A 17,304-nucleotide genomic window follows, 5' to 3' on the forward strand; every position below is an offset into this window, starting at 1 on the left:
TCTTATCCTGGTATAGACACTTATTAAGTATGCCATCTTAGGCTACAACCCAACTTGTCCAACCCTCAGTTTCCTTATCTGTGAAATGGGGAAAATAATTCTACCATATATGGTTATTATGAAGATGATACATATAATGTATCTGATACACAGTACGTGATCAACACGTAGCCGCGTTAGTCGTTACATTAAGAATGTCTACCTATGTGAATTATTTGATCATTTTTCTCTCCCAGAAGCCCTTTCATGCCCTAGAGGTTCTAAGAAAACACATTTATACAGTTAATAAGTTACAAATGTACTTTATAGGTAACCACATTCTCCCAGATGAGGACCTGGCTGCTTTTCACTGGAGCCTCTTGGGACCAGAACATCCTCTTGCATCGCTTAAGGTAATGTGCCCCATTTCATCTGTATGCATCAATGCCTAGTGGACGTCAGCTTTTGATTAGAGTTTTCACAGAATAATTTTTTATAGGTTTAAAATATTCCAAATACTTACAAAAATTTATAATTATGTTAAATACCCTTTTTTTTTCATGAGAGGAGGAGAGATAGAGACAGACTCCCTCATGCGCTCCTTACTGAGATCCACCTGGCAACCTCCATCTGGGGCCGTTGCTGGAATAAACTGAGCTGTCCTCTCAGCGCCTGAGGCCAGCCTTGGACCAGGCAAGCCACTGGCTGTGAGAGGGGAAGAGAGAGAAGGGGGAGAGGGAGGGGAAGAGAAGCAGATAGTGGCTTCTCATGTGTGCCCTGACTAGGGATCGAACCTGGGATGTCCGCACACCAGGGCGATGCTCTACCCACTGAGCAAACTGTCCAGGGCTTGTTCAATGCTCTTTAAAAAAGGAAAAACTTGCCATGGCCAGATAGCTCGGTTGGATAGAGCATCACTCTAGAGCACAAAAGTTGCCAATTAGATCCCTGATCAGGGCACATACCAGAACAGATCAATGTTCCTGTCTTTGTCTCTCTCTCCCCCCTCCCATCCTCTCTTACTAAAATCAATAAATTTAAAAAAGAAAAGGAAAAACTCAGTCTGACCGATGGTGGCGCAGTCGATAGAGCCTAAACCTAGGACACTGAGGTCCCAGGTTTGAAACCCTGAGGTTGCCGACTTGAGTGTGAGGTTGACGGCTTGAGCCCAAGATTTCTGGCTTACCTGACAAGGTGGTAGTGCAGTGGATAGAGCATCAGACTGGGACGTGGAGCACCCAAGTTTGAGACCCTAACGTCACCAGCTTGAACCCAAGGTCGCTGGCTTGAGCAAGGGGTCACTTGCTCTGCTGTAGCTCACCGGTCAAGGTACATACGAGAAAACAATCAATGAATAACTAAGGTGCTGCAATGAAGAATTGATGCTTTTCATCTCTCTCCCTTCCTGTCTGTCTGTCCCTATCTGTCCCTCTCTCTGTCTCTCTCTGTCTCTGTCACACACAAAAAATTGCTGGCTTGAGCAAGGGTCACTGGCTCAGCTTCAGCCTCCCACCCCCCATCAAGGCATGTATGAGAAGCAGTCAGTGACAACTAAAGTGATGCAACTGTGAGTTGATGCTTCTCATCTCTCTCTCTTCCTGCCTGTCTCTGTCTCTCTGTCTCTCTCTCTCCTGCTAAAAATAAAATAAAATAAAAATAAAAAGGAAAAACTCAGTTTTCCACCTTCTATGTCGGGGAAAACCCAGTTTTTTATCTTCCTATGTCTTTCTTTCCTGTGTGTCTCTTACTTTCACACTGTTACCACACTCCCACAGAATATGTCACTTCTGATACTTCTGGTCACCAAATGTGTGGAGGTTTTCCCCACATCAAGCACTGCTCTGCAATAGCAGACGGGTATACTACAATTGAACTCGATTTTGACACACTATCTACCTGGCGATGACAACAGATTCATAGCTTAAGAGTTCATTCTCACAGAACTCCTCCCCCACACACATACAATTGCTTCTAACCTGTGCTTACAATCTGTGCTTCTAACCAAGCCATTATAGATCGGAGGTTTCCACAACCCCCGACCCTTCGATTTGATTAATTTGCTAGAGCAGTTCACAGAACTCAGGGAAACTTAGTTAAATTTACCGGTTTATTAAAGGATATGATAAAAGATGCGGAATGAATAGCCTGATGAAGAGATACATAGAGTGAAGTCTGGGGGGATCTCTAGCTCAGGAGCTTTTGTCCTTCTAGAATTGGGGTGCCTCATCCTCCCAGGGTGGATGTGTTCACCAACCCAGAAGCTCTCTGAACCCCACATTTTGGGGATTTTATGGAGGCTTCATCATAATAGTCATATTGATCATTAACTCCATTTTCATCCCTTCTCCCTTCTCAAGAGAATGGGAGTGGGGCTAAAAGTTCCCAGCTTCTAATCATGGGTTAGAGTTTCCGGTGGCCAGCTCCTATCTAGGAGCCTGCCCAGAGTCACCTCAGTAGAACAAGAGATGCTCCTAGTGCTCTTACCACTTGGGATATTTCAAAGGTGTCAGAAGCTCTATGCCGGGAACTGGAGGCAGAGACCAATATATATATATTTTTATTGTCTCACACCCTTAATGTCTTAAGGATTTGTACAAATCTGTGAAGAAAGATACTAGTACCCCAATAAATGAACTGATGGGCCTGACCTGTGGTGATGCAGTAGATAAAGCGTCAACCTGGAAATGCTGAGGTCGCCGGTTCGAAACCCTGGGCTTGCCTGGTCAAGGCACATATGGGAGTTGATGCTTCCTGCTCCTCCCCCCTTCTCTCTCTCTGTCTCTCTCTCTTCTCCCTCTCTCTCTCCTTTCTAAAATGAATAAATAAAAATAAAATTAAAAAAATAAAATAAAATTCTAAAAAAAAATAAATAAATGAACTGATGAACAAAGGACAGAAACAGGCAATTCACAAAAGAGGAAATACAGTTGCCAACAGTGTGACTAAGTGTTGAACCTCACGAGCGATGAGGCATGGAAATTAAATGAACAGTGGGATTTTTAAAAAAGGTTTTATTTATTGATTTTACAGAGAGAGGAGGGGTGTAGTAAGAAGTATCAACACATAGTTGCTTCACTTTAGTTGTTGAATGCTTGTTGTATGTGCCTTGACCTGGCAAGCCCCGAGTTTTGAACTGGTGACCTCGATGTTCCAGATCGATGCGCCAGGCCAGTGTGATTTTTTTTAACCTAATAGTAAGTAAATATTTAAAAATTAACATGCCTGACCTGTGGTGGCGCAGTGGATAAAGCGTCGACCTGGAAATGCTGAGGTCGCCAGTTCGAAACCCTGGGCTTGCCTGGTCAAGGCACATATGGGAGTTGATGCTTCCAGCTCCTCCCCCCTTCTCTCTCTCTGTCTCTCTCTCGTGTGTCTCTCTCCTCTCTAAAAATGAATAAATAAAATTTAAAAAAAAATTAAAAAAAAAAAAAGAATTAAAAAAAAATAAAATAAAATAAAAATTAACATACGCTTTTCTATTGAGGCTATGTATGGTGAGACTGATACTCCGTACACTTTTGGAAGTAGGGTAAGTTGGTGATTATATTATATTTCTCTAGTGCTTTTACTCTCCTAGACAACTATTTCACACCTTTCCTTCTCTCCTCAAGCCTCTAATGCTCCCTCCTCCTTGCTTACACTCTCAGCTCATGACCTGGCTTCCTATTATTGCACTGAGAAAATTGAAGCCATGGGAAGAAAACTTTCACCAGCTCCCACCCTTTCGTCTTTTCTCTTGCATGCATCTGCCTCCTGTGCCCAGATGCTCTGTATGCCTCCTGTTAACTGTGGAGGACCTGTGCATGATCCTATCGAGGGCCAGCCCCTCCACTCTTATGCTAGGTCCCATCCCCTGCAGCTAACTTCAGGGCATCACTTCGTCAGTTCTCCCCTCTTTCTTCTGCATCAGTTCCCCTCTCTGCATTGGCTCTTTCCCGTCAGATACATAAGCATGCATGCATCTGAAAAAATAAAACAAAACCTGATCTTGACCTCGCTCCCTTCACCCAAGCTACTACTCTGCATTTCTTCTTCCCTTATGTAAAGCTCTCCTGGAGAATTGTCTGTATATACTTTAACGTTTACTGTCCCTTTTCCCTGTTCTCTCTTCAATCTGCTTTGCTGAAGTTGCTCTTGACAAAGTCACCAATGACCATAACTCCAGTGGTCAGCTCTCAGGTTTTGTCTTACTTGACCAATAGCTGTATGTGACCCAGGGGCTCACTCCTTCTTTCACGAAATGTGTTCTTTACTTGACTTTAAGGACACTACTCTCTTTTGGTTCCTTTCTACTTCATTAGCTGTTGCTTCTGTCTGCTTTGCTGCTTCCCGTCTTCTTCCCTACTTTGGAATGTCCCAGAGTCCTGTCTGCAGTCCCTTTTCTTTTCTGTCTACAGACACTGCCTTGGTGATTGATTTCATGTCTCCAGTGATGACTCCTAAATATATGTCTCCAGCTTTGACTTTCCGCTTGAACTCCAGACTCTAATATGACCTGCTAAATATGTCCAAATGGAAACTTCTGATCTCTCCCCTAAACCTGTTACTCCCATAGCGTTCTCCATTTTCATTTATGGCAACCGCATTCTTCCATTTGCTCAGGCTAAAATACCTTGGAGTCATCCTTGACTTCACTCTCTCTAACTTCCCATATATCTGTGTCAGCAAATACCATCAGTTTTTCCTGCTACTATACTCTGGTCAAGCCACCATCCTTTCTTGCCTGGATTATTATAATAGCTTACTAACTGTTGGTCTTCTGCTTGCACTCATTCGTGCCACCCCGTTCCCCCAAATCTATTCTCAATACAACTGTCAGAGTGGTCCTTTTAAGAACTGGCTCAGTGCTCGCTTTGGCAGCACATATACTAAAATTGGAACGATACAGAGAAGATTAGCATGGCCCCTGCGCAAGTATGACATGCAAATTCGTGAAGCATTCCATATTTTTTTGGGTGATGGGTATGCAACATAATTGAACGACAAGATAACCTGGACATGTTATCTTTGAATATATGTATCCTGATTTATTGATGTTGCCCCATTAAAAAAATAAAATTATTAAAAAAAAAAAAAAAAAAGAACTGGCTCAGATCATGTCACTTCTCTATTCAAAATTCTCCAGTGGTTCTTTATGTCACCCACCCAGTCTTTTCCATTGCCTACAAAGCCTTGTACTGTCTGACCCTTTTCCAGTTCTGATCTCACCTTTCCTTTTCGTTTGCTCTTTGAACCTTTGCATTTACCATTTCTTCTACTTAGAAGGCTTTTTTCTTCCACACACATACACTCACTTGCATTCCTTAGCCCCTTCTACTGCTTAGATTTTCTCCCTAACACTTATCTACACCAAGCACTCTATACATTTTACTCCCCCCCCCCCCGAAGTGAGAAACGAGGGGCGGCAGACAGACAGACAGACTCCCACATGCGCCCGACTGGGATCCATCTGGAATGCCCACCAGGGGGCGATGCTCTGCCCATCTGGGGCATTGTCCGTGACAACCAGAGCCATTCTAGCACCTGAGGCAGAGGCCATGGAGCCATCCTCAGCGCCCAGGTCAACTTTGCTCTAATGGAGCCTTGGCTGTGGGAGGGGAAGAGAGAGAGAGAGAGGAAGGAGAGAGGGAGGGGTGGAGAAGCAGATGGGCGCTTCTCCTGTGTGCCCTGGCCGGGAATCAAACCCGAGACTTCCACACGCTGGGCCAATGCTCTACCACTGAGCCAACTGGCCAGGGCCTACATTTTATTTATTTTGTTTATTTGATTCCCTTCACCCTATCCCAACACACCTACACTAGAAAGTAAACTTCTATGAGGGCAGGGATCTGAGTTTATCTAGGCTGTGTCTGTGGTGCCTACAACAGTGCCTAGCTCACAATAGGCAGTAAATATTTGTTCAAGGAATGAATGGCACAGCCCTTTGCCTAAAACCATTTATATAAAAAGCCTTTAAGAAGTTTATACCCTTAAAAAAAGTTTATACCCTTGTATTCAGTAATTACTGTTTTAGGAAGCTTGTAATTAAATAATTGGAAAATGGACAATAAATCATACTTGTATTTTGTCACAGTATTAAAAATCTTTAAAAATACTTTAAAATTTTTCAAGCATTACAAAATTAGAGAAAATAACATAGTTATATAGTGAGCTACTATTGTGATATCTTCCAGCTCCAACAGTTATCAAGATGTAGCTACACTTGCTGGGGTTTTTTGTTGTTGCTGTTGTTAATGCATTTTAAAGTAAGTTCCATACCTCAAGTCATTCTACTCCCACATTCTTCAATATGCATCTCTAAAACATACAAGCATTTTCATACATAATCGCAATGTCATTATTACTCCTAACAAAATTAATGACAATTTCTTGTTATCATCTTAATATCCAGTCCATTTTTGGATTTTCCTAGGTATCTCAAAAAGACCTTTTTGTGGTTATCTTAAATCAGGATGTAAACATGGTCCACATATTATAACATTACCTTTAATAGCAAAACCTTGGGAACAGCCAAAATGTATCATGAAAGCAAACTGATTAATTATGGCACTGTCATAAAGCAGTGGTTATTTCTGTAGTAGGATATGGATAATACGATTTTATCTTTCTTTAATACGTCTCAATTTTTCCCAAGTATTCTGTACTGAAACAAACTATTTTTTTAAATTTTTTAATTAATTTTTTTAATTTTTTAAACATCTTATTCTTTTAAAATTTGATTGATTTATTGGTAGGTTTTAGAGAGAGAGGAAGGGGAGAGAAATGTCGATTTGCTGTTCCACTTATACATTTATTGGTTGATTCTTTTTACTTTTTTTTTTTTTACAAGGACAGAGAGAGGGATAGACAGGGACAGATAGACAGGAATGGAGAGAGATGAGAAGCATCAATTATCAGTTTTTTGTTGCGACACCTTAGTTGTTCTATGATTGATTTCTCATATGCACCTTGACCGTGGGGCTATAGCAGATCGAGTAACCCCTTGCTCAAGCCAGTGACCTTGGGTCCAAGCTGGTGAACTTTGCTCAAACTAGATGAGCCCACACTCAAGCTGGTGACCTCGGGATCTCGAACCTGGGTCCTCCGCATCCCAGTCCGACGCTCTGTCCACTGCGCCACCACCTGGTCAGGCTATTGGTTGATTCTTGTATATGCCCTGACTGGGGATCGAAACTACAACCTTAGTGAATTGGGACGACGCTCTAACCAACTGAGCTACTTAGCCAGGGCTGAAAACTATTTTTTTTTGTTGTTTTTTGAGTGAAAGGAGGAAAAATAGTGAGACATACTCCCACATGTGCCCCAAACAGGATCCACCAGGCAATCCTGTCTGGGGCTGATTCTCACGTACTGAGCTATTTTTAGCACCTGAGGCTGACCACACTCAGACCAACCGAGCCATCCTCAGCACCTGGGGCCACACTTGAACCAATTGAGCCACTGGCTGTGGGAGGGGAAGAGTGAGAGAAAGAGGATAGGGAGGGGGAGAGAAGCATGTGGTCACTTCTCCTGTGTATCCTGACTGGGAATTAAACTCAGGATGTCCATATGCTGGGCTTACACTCTATCCACTGAGCCACCAGCCAGGACCTGAAAACTATTTTTAAAGAAAAGATTTTAACTGTCTCTCAGTGGATTTACTGAATTTGAATTCTGTATCTCATCCTGACCTTACCCTTCTTAATGACCCATGTCTGATACCAGTGTTCCTTACTTATATTAACTCTTTTAGGTTCGAGCTCATCAACTGGTTCTTCCTCCTTGTGATGTGGTGATCAAGGCTGTTTCCGAATATGTTAGTTCCATCAAAGATCCATCTAACCTAGACCTGGTTGGGAAGGATGTTTTCAAACAGTCTCAGGTGAGCTAGCCCCCCCCCCCTAAGAATAGTCAGTTTTCTTACCTTCACTAGTACCACCAACATATCTGATCTTTCCTGTGTTGGCTACCTTCTCTCTTCTTATCAGGTATTCCCAAACTGCAGCCCCCTGAGGCCATTTATCCGGCCCCTGCCACATTTCCGGAAGGGGCACCTCTTTCACTGGTGCTCAGTGAGAGGAGCACTGTATGTGGCGGCCCTCCAACGGTCTGAGGGACAGTGAACTGGCCCCCTGTGTAAAAGTTTGGGGACCCCTGTAGGCTGCTTGTCTTCTCCATGCATACAGACCAGAGTCCCAGAGTGCCCTTGAGAAAACATTACTACAGCTAGATTGAAAGGGTTCTTTACCCTTTCCCACTGATTATCAAAATTATGCAAGCTCATTCTGGAAAATTTAGAAAATAAAGAATAGTCACTTAAAATGTCATTATTCAGAAACAATTTGCTGTATTATCACTAGCATATATCTTTCTACTCTTTTTGTTTCAATGTATAGGTTAATATAAAGGAGGTCTTGCTTAGTGGAGGGTAATGGCTAATGAAAAAGACTATTTAAAGTAGGTTCACATAAAACAAGAATCAGTATTTCACTGGTAACAGTGAAAAAAAGAGCCTGACTAGGATTTTGTCTTGTGAAAGTAAAAGTTAGGAAAATAACTTAATTTTATTTTTAATAATTTAATTTATACTTGTGCTCTGTTTTCTAAGTTGATACACAGTAAACATGATTTTTCTATATGTGTGTATACAGTTCTATAATTTTAGCACATATAGATTTGTGTAATCACCATCACAATTAGGATCAGAGCAGTTAACCACTCCACTATCTCTCATGCTATCCCTTTGTAATCACACCCAAACTTATTCCTAACTACTAGTCCAGTCTCTGTCACTATAGTTATATCTTTTAGAGACTAACATATGACTAGAATAATGCAGTATGTAATCTTTTGAAGATGGCATTTTTCATTCAACATAATTTCTTTGAGAGTCTTCTAAGTTGTTGCATGTTGCATCCATCAGTATTTTATTCATTTTTGTTGCTAAGTAATATACATTGTGTGGTATAGCACCATTTGTTTATCCATTCATCCCTAGAGGATATTTGAGTTGTTTCTAAGTTTTGGTAGACCCTCTGTAAATATTTGTATGTAGGTTTTTTTTATGAACATAAGATTTCATTTGCCTAGTGTACATACCTAGGAGTGGGATTTCTGGGTCTAGGGTGATGGAATAGTGGTTGTTGCCCAGGGGTCTTGGAATGGATCTTGCTGTCACACAATGCAAGTAGCAGAAAGTGAGACACCAAAAAGAAATCAAGGTGACAACCAGCATTTTTGGATTGAGCATTCATCATGTAGGTCCAAAAAGTGTAGACATAGACTGTGCTGGGGTAGAGGTGGGAAACTGTCAGCCAGTTAGCACAGCCTACAGCAATCCCCCCAGAGTTTTGCCACTCTTTCGGAATGAAGCCAGCATTCTTTTTGTTTCCCTTGGGGTTGTGAAAGGTCATGAGCCACGTTGAGTTTTCCACATAGCACAAGGGAAGCCAGGACCTTCAGGAACTTGTGAAAGGCTCCATCTCAGTGCTGCTGGTACTCCGGGTGCACCAGACCTTGTCCTGCGTTAGATACCTAGGCTGATACCAGCCCAAATGCGTCACATTCAGCCACAATCACATATGTATGAAATTCAGCCAGTGCCATGCCACTGTACCTTTCGTTGTCTGAAGGAGCTGACCAGTACTGATGGAATAGTCCAGACAGCTCTTAAAGTTCAGCTTGTAGTTGATTCTCTGACTTTTGGTCTCTTGCAGGCACAGGATACCTGGGACTTTTTCCTTTATCCAGTCTAAACCTTTCTTCTTCATCCAGGCTCGAAGCCTAGCCACATTCCAGGATCAGATTTTGAGTATGCCTGATTTACCACCGGATGAGGTTTCCTGCTGCCTCTTACTATTATTTTTTTTGTGTGACAGAGAGAGACAGAGACAGGGACAGATAGTGACAGACAGACAGGAAGAGAGAGAAATGAGAAGCATCAATTCTTTGTTGCGGCATCTTAGTTCATTTATTGCTTTCTCATGTGTGCCTTGACGGGAGAGGCTCCACCAGAGTGAGTGACCCCTTGCTCAAGCCAGTGACCTTGGGCTTCAAGCCAGCAGCACAACCTTTGGGCTCAAGCCAGTGACCGTGGGGTCATGTCTATGATCTCACACTCAAGCCAACGACCCTGCGCTCAAGCTGGATGAGCCCACGCTCAAGATGGTGACCTCGGAGTTTCGAACCTGGGTCCTCTGCATCCCAGTCCGACACTATTCACTGTGCCACCGCCTGGTCAGGCCCTGCTGCCTCTTTTGCATTTTTTTTTGCTCCTGCTTCTAACTTACTCTTCTTGACCTCTGGCTCAGACGTGGACTCTTCCTGTCTTCTGCCACCACTTCCTTTGCCTCTGCTCTTCAGCATCACTGTAACAGATGCCCTCCTGTACCATGTGGTCCAGGGAAGCAGTATTTTTCCAATGTTGCCTGCTCAAGTCCTTGCCTGACTACTCCTTACCTGAGCGCAAAGAATGGAGCACCTGTCTTTACATTATTTAATGGTGTCTTTTGCAAAACAAAAGTTTTAAATTTTTATCTTTTACAGATTATGCTTTTGATATCATGTCTTAAAACTCCTTGCATAACTGCAGGCATGACAAATTCTCCTGTTTTCTTCTAAAACTGTTATAGGTTTACATTTAGAACAAATCATCTGTTTTGAGTTTATTTTTGTGTAAAGTGTGAGGTGTTCTGTTTTTGTGTATGACTATCCAATTGTTTTGACACAGTTTGTTGAAAAGGCTGTCCTTTCTTCTTTGAATTGCCTTTGTCAAAAATCAGTTGTCCATATTTGTGTGGGTCTGTTTCTGGACTCTATTCTGTTCAGTTGACCTATGTGTCTATTCCTTTGCAAGTAGCACATTGTCTTGAATACTCTGGCTTTATGGTAAGTCTTAAAATTGTCAGTGACTCCTAATTTTGTTTCTATTTTTCAAAATTACTTTGTCTATTCTGGTTTCTCTGCCTTTCCATATAAATTTAGAAAAATCTTTCTATGTCTATAAAAATGTCCTGCTGGGATTTTAATTGGATTTTCTTTAAATAATAGATGAATTTGGTGATTCTTTAAATTTGTGAATACAGTATTCCTCCATTTATTTAGGTCATCCTTAATATCTTCAGCGTTTTATAATTTTTAGTTCTGTGCAGGTATTTTTTATATTTAAATATTTAATAGTTGAGGCACCTATTGTAAAGACTATTGTTTCTAATTCTTCATTGGTAGATATAGAAATATGGTTGATTTTTGTCTGTGTACCTTGTATCCTCCAACCTTTCTAAACTCACTAGGAGTTTTTTGGTAGTAGATTGGTGTTTTCTGTGTAGGTGACTATGTTGTCTGTAAGTGGGACAGTTTTTTGTGTGTGTTTTTTTTTTAACAGAGACAGAGAGGAGACAGATAGGGACAAACAGACAGAAAGGGAGAGATGAGAAGCCTTAGTTCTTTGTTGTAGTATCTTAGCTGTTCATTGATTGCTTTCTTGTATGTGTCTTGACCAGGGGGCTCCAGCCGAACCAGTGACCCCTTGCTCAAGCCAGCAACCTTGGGCTATAAGCCAGCGACATTCGGGCTCAAGCCAGCAACCATGGCATCATATCTATGATGCCATGCTCAAGCCAGTGACCTCGGAGTTTTGAACCTGGGTCCTCTGTGTCCCAGGCCAATGATCTATCCACTGTGCCACCACTTGGTCAGGCTCAAATATTAATTGAATATAAAGTCATGGGTTTATTTCTGGGCTCTCTATTCTTTTCCATTGATCTGTATGTCTGGTTTTATGCCAGTATCATGCTGTTTTGATTACTATGGCCTTGTAGTATAGTTTGATATTCAATAGCATTATTCCTCTAATTTTGCTCTTCTTTCTCAAGGTTGCTGTGACTATTTGAGGTTTTTCATGGTTTTATGTAAATTTTTGGAATATATGTTCTAGTTCTATGAAATACACCATTGCTATCTTAATAAAAATTGCATTGAATCTATATATTGCTTTGGGTAATATGGAATTTTTTTTTTAACAGAGACAGAGTGAGAGTGAGAGAGATAGATAGGGACAGACAAGAACGGAGAGAAATGAGAAGCATCAATCATCAGTTTTTCGTTGCAACACCTTAGTTGTTCATTGATTGCTCTCTCATATGTGCCTTGACCGTGGGGCTACAGCAGACCGAGTAACCCCTTGCTCGAGCCAGCAACCTTGGGTCCAAGCTGGTGAGCTTTGCCAGATGAGCCCGTGCTCAAGCTGGCGACCTCCGGGTCTCGAACCTGGGTCCTCCGCATCCCAGTCCGACACTCTATCCACTGTGCCACCACCCGATCAGGCGTAATATGGAATTTTAATGATGTTAATTTTTCCTATCCATGAACACAGTTTTTGCTTCCACTTGTTTGTATCTTCCTTAGTGTCTTATAATTTTCTGAGTATAGTCTTTTGCATCCTTGGTTAAATTTATTCCTAAATACTTTATTCTTTTTGAAGCAATTATGAATGGGATTGTTTTCTTAGTTTCTCTTTCTGATAGTTCATTATTGATATATAAAAAATGCAGCTGATTTCTGGTTCTTTATTTTGTATCTTGCTACTTTACAGAATTCATTGATCAGTGCTGGTAGTTTTTTGGTGAAATCGTTAAGGTTCTTTTCGTACCAGTGTTTTTCAACTGCCATTCTGTGGACTGGTGACAATCTTCCAGAAATTTCGTGCACGTTTGTGGTAACTCTTTCATGGGCTGGCATGAAATTTCTGGCAGACTGCCACAGGTCTGGGGACCAGTGGTTGAAAAGCACTGCTAATACACAGTATCATGTCATAATGACATTTTTACTACTTCCTTTCTAGTTTGCATGCCTTTTATTTATTTCTTCTTTTCTGATTGCTGTGGCTAGGACTTTCAGAACTATGTTGAATAAGAGTGGTGAAGCCCTGGCCGGTTGGCTCAGCGGTAGAGCGTCGGCCTAGCGTGCGGAGGACCCGGGTTCGATTCCCGGCCAGGGCACACAGGAGAAGCGCCCATTTGCTTCTCCACCCCTCCGCCGCGCTTTCCTCTCTGTCTCTCTTCCCCTCCCGCAGCCAAGGCTCCATTGGAGCAAAGATAGCCTGGGCGCTGGGGATGGCTCTGTGGCCTATGCCTCAGGCGCTAGAGTGGCTCTGGTCGCAACATGGCGACGCCCAGGATGGGCAGAGCATCGCCCCCTGGTGGGCAGAGCGTCGCCCCTGGTGGGCGTGCCGGGTGGATCCCGGTCAGGCGCATGCGGGAGTCTGTCTGACTGTCTCTCCCTGTTTCCAAACTTCAGAAAAATGAAAAAAGAAAAAAAAAAAAAAAAAAGAGTGGTGAAAACGGACACCCCTGTCTTAGTCCCGATTGTAAGGAAAATACTAGGCAGTTTTTGCCTGTTGAGTATAAATAGGCTGTGGGTTTGTCATACATGGCCTTTATTATGTTGAGGTGTTTTTCTGCTATTCCCACGTTGCTGAGAGTTTTTATTAAAATGGGTGCTGAATATTATCAAATGCTTTTTCTGTATCTATTGATATGATCATATGGTTTTTATCTTTCATTTTGTTTATGTGATGAATCACATTTACTGATTTTGCAAATATTGTACCAAACTTGCCTCCACACAATAAATCCCACTTGATCATGGTATATGATCTTTTTAATGTATTGCTGGATGCTGTTTGCAAATATTTTGTTGAGCATTATAGCATTTATGTTCATCAGAGATACCGGCCTATAATTTTCTTTCTTTGTAGTATCATTATTTGGTTTTGGAATTAAGATAATGCTGGCCTAAGAAAATGATCTTGGGAGTCTCCCCTCCTCTTGAACTTTTTAGAATAATCTGAGGATAGGTGTTACTCCTCTTTTAATGTTTCATAAAATTAAACTGTGAAGCATCCTTTCCTGAACTTCTGTTTGTTGAGTGTTGATCGATTGCTGCTTCAATTTCACTAGTTGTACTCTGTCCATTTTAGATTCTCTGATGCTTCCCGATTCAGTTTTGGAAGATTGTATGTTTCTGGGAATTTATCAGTTTCCTCCAGATTGTCCAATTTGTTGGTATATATTTATTTGTAATAGTCTCTCTTTTTTTATTGATTCTAGAGAGACAGGGAAAGGAAGGGAGGGAGGGCGGGAGAGAGAGAGAGGCATTCATTTGTTGTTCAACATAATTGTGTGTTCATTGGTTGTTTTCTGTGTTTGTCTTGACTGGGGATCAAACCTACAACCTTGATGTTTCAGGTCAATGCTCTAACCAACTGAGCTAACTGGATGGGGCCTATAATATTTTCATACATTCCTTTATATTTCTTTAGTGTCAGTTGTTACTTTTCCTCTTCTATTTATGATTTTATTTATTTGGGTCCTCTTTCTTTTTTTTCTTGTTAAGTTTGGTTAAAGTTTTGTCAATCTTGTTAATCTTTTCAAAGAACCAGCACTTGGTTTCATTGATCATTTGTATTGTGTTTTTAGACTCTATTTTGTTTATTTCAAGCCCTGATCTTTTTTTTTTTTTTTTTTTTGTATTTTTCTGAAGCTGGAAACGGGGAGAGACAGTCAGACACTCCCGCATGCGCCCGACCGGGATCCACCCGGCACGCCCACCAGGGGCAATGCTCTGCTCACCAGGGGGCGATGCTCTGCCCCTCCGGGGGTAGCTCTGCTGCGACCAGAGCCACCAGAGCCACTCTAGCGCCTGGGGCAGAGGCCATGGAGCCATCCCAGCGCCTGGGCCATCTTTGCTCCAATGGAGCCTTGGCTGCGGGAGGGGAAGAGAGAGACAGAGAGGAAGGGGGGGGGGGAGTAGAGAAGCAAATGGGCGCTTCTCCTATGTGCCCTGGCCGGGAATCGAACCCGGGTCCCCCGCATGCCAGGCCGACGCTCTAACCGGCCAGAGCCTCAAGCCCTGATCTTTATTATTTCCTTTTTTCTGCTCACTTTGTTCTTTGTTATTCCTTTCCAAATACTTAAAGTGTAAAGTTAGATTGTGTAGTTGAGATTTATTTTCAATTTTTAAAAATGTATTTATTTTAGAGATAGAGGAAGGGAGAGGGAAATAAAGAGAGGTATACTTATTTGTTCCACTTAATTATGCATTCATTGGTTGATTTTTTGTGTGTGTGACAGAGACAGAGAGAGGGACAGATAGGGACAGACAGACAGGGAGGGAGAGAAATGAGAAGCATTAGTTATTTGTTGCGGCTCCTTAGTTGCTTCCTCATATGTACCTTGGCCCAGTGGCTACAGCAGTCCGAGTGACCCCTTGCTCAAGCCAGCGACCTTGAGCCACAGGCCAGTGACCCCATGCTCAAGCTGGTGAGCCTACACTCAAGCCAGATGAGCCTGCGGCTCAAGTCTGTGACTTTGAGGTTTTTAACCTGAGTCCTCTGTGTCCCAGTCTGATGCTCTATCCACTGTGCCACAGCCTGGTCAGACTCATTGGTTGATTCTTTTATGTGCTCTGACCTGGCATCAAATCTGTGACCACAGCCTATTGGATTGGGTCAATGCTCGAACCAGCTGAGGTACCCATCCAGGGCTCTTGTTTCTTGAGATAGGCATGTAATGGTATGAATTTCCATTTTAGGACTGATTTTGCTGTGTCTCATGGATTTTAGGGTGTGTACTTATTTTAATTTGTTTCAAGGTATCTTGATTTCTTTGTTGATTGCATTGTTAACCCATTTATTATTTAGTAATATGTTATTTAGCCTCCATGTCTGTGTTTTTCAGGGTTGTTTTCTTTTGTAATTGATTTATAATTTTGTACCATTCTGATCAGATGCTTGATATGGTAAGATGCTTGATATGATTTCAGTCTTTCTTCTCCTTCTGGTACCCCTGTGGTGTAGATGTTGTTATGCTTCATGTTGTCCCAAAGGTTCCTTAAACTATCCTCATTTTTTTCAATTCCTTTTTTCTTTTGGCTTCTCTGGTTGGGTGTTTTTTTTTTCTACCTTGTCTTCCAAATTGCTGATTCTGTCCTCTGCTTCATACAACCTTGTATTTATTCCTTCCAGTGTATTCTTCATTTTAGATATTATATTCTTATTTCTGGTCCCTTTTTATGGTTTCTATGTCCCTTTTCATGCTGTTGAGCATTCTTATAACTATTATTTTGAACTCTGTATCTGATAAATCGTTTGCCTCCATTTCATACAGCTCTTTTTTCTGGAGGTTTCTTCTGTTCTTTCATTTGGGGGCTGTTGTTTTGTCTCTCCCTTTGGGCTGCCTCTCTGTGCTTATTTCTATGTATTAGATAAATCTGCTATGGTTCCTAGTCTTGATGGTGTGGTCTTGCATAGTAGGTATCCAGTAGGACCCAGTGACACTGTCTCCTTGATCACATGAGCTGGGTGCTCCAGGAATATCCCCTATGTTGGTTATATGGGCCTTACTGTTGTAATTGAGTCTTGATTGCTATTGGCTCGTTCATTTATGGGATTGACCCTCGGGCTGGCTGACTGTGAGGCTTAATCCTGACCATAGTGTGTGAGCTGCTGTGCAGGTGCTGACCACGTGCGGCAGGATTCACTTCAGCAGGGTTTGGTGCCTGCCAAAATCTGCCTTAGGATATGCTGCTTATGGATCCTGCTCTGATGTTAATCTGAAGCTGAGCACTAGGCGTGTTGGTTCTGGATCTTTCGGGAGGGAATCTGGTGCGGGCCAATGTAAGACCTTGCCTGTAAGTGGCCCTTGACAACTGTTTGGAGCTACAAGCGTTCCACAGTTTGTGGCTGCCTTTGCTGGGCTTGGGTGCACACAGGAAGATCAAGCTATACACTAAGGATGGTTTTTACCAGCACTGAGCCTGGGTCAGATTTCACAGCCAGATGTTTTATGGGTGCCTCTTCCTGGCTCTGGTGCTCCTGCTGAAGAACCTGGTTTGGGGTTTAGACCATTCACTGCCCAGGGGAAACCCCTTGTACCTGAGAAATCCCTCTGTAACTTCAGCCCCCTCCCATGGGAGTGAGGGCAGCCCTTTTCATGTCTGCCCTTCCTACCAGTCTCAGTGTGGCTTTTTCTGTAAATTCTTGGCTATAAAACCTTTTTTCAGCTAGTCTTAAATTGGTTATTCAGGATGATTGTTCTATAATTTAGTTGTAATTACATGGTCCTGGAAGGAGGTGAGTGTAGGTTCCACATACTCTGCTGCCATCTTGGATCTCCTATTGACTATTTTTAATATTATAGCTTTTACTTCCCTTGAATTTTGGAACTTAGATTAATATCTGTTCTTAATAACAAAGGTCACCTTTTTAATTAAAAACCAAAAATTAAGATAGAGACTGCTCCTAATTTCATCCTAAATTGTTTACAGTGTTTCCGTGTCTCTTTTACA

At 42.1% G+C, this 17,304-nt stretch overlaps 1 protein-coding gene, 1 non-coding gene and 1 pseudogene across 8 annotated transcripts in view; 2 read left to right on the forward strand and 1 right to left on the reverse strand.

Moving 5' to 3' along the window:
- FAM120C (family with sequence similarity 120 member C) overlaps positions 1 to 17,304 on the forward strand; it is a 98,777-nt gene that overhangs the window by 35,050 nt on the left and 46,423 nt on the right. For all 7 annotated transcript variants that reach the window (XR_010747894.1, XR_010747896.1, XR_010747895.1 and 4 more), the window contains 2 exons: positions 310 to 392; positions 7,712 to 7,840. Coding sequence is in view for 4 of the 7 variants with exons in the window: in XM_066357556.1 (XP_066213653.1) it covers positions 310 to 392; positions 7,712 to 7,840 (212 nt within the window). In the remaining 3 variants the exon portion in view is untranslated. The remainder of the gene's footprint in view (positions 1 to 309; positions 393 to 7,711; positions 7,841 to 17,304) is intronic.
- On the forward strand, positions 4,824 to 4,930 carry LOC136386577 (U6 spliceosomal RNA). The gene has a single exon (XR_010747947.1). It is a non-coding gene; the product is annotated as a U6 spliceosomal RNA (small nuclear RNA).
- Positions 9,045 to 10,323, reverse strand: LOC136385964 (DNA repair nuclease/redox regulator APEX1 pseudogene; annotated as a pseudogene).

This window comes from Saccopteryx leptura, chromosome X (assembly GCF_036850995.1).
Source record: "Saccopteryx leptura isolate mSacLep1 chromosome X, mSacLep1_pri_phased_curated, whole genome shotgun sequence".
NCBI lineage: Eukaryota > Metazoa > Chordata > Mammalia > Chiroptera > Emballonuridae > Saccopteryx > Saccopteryx leptura.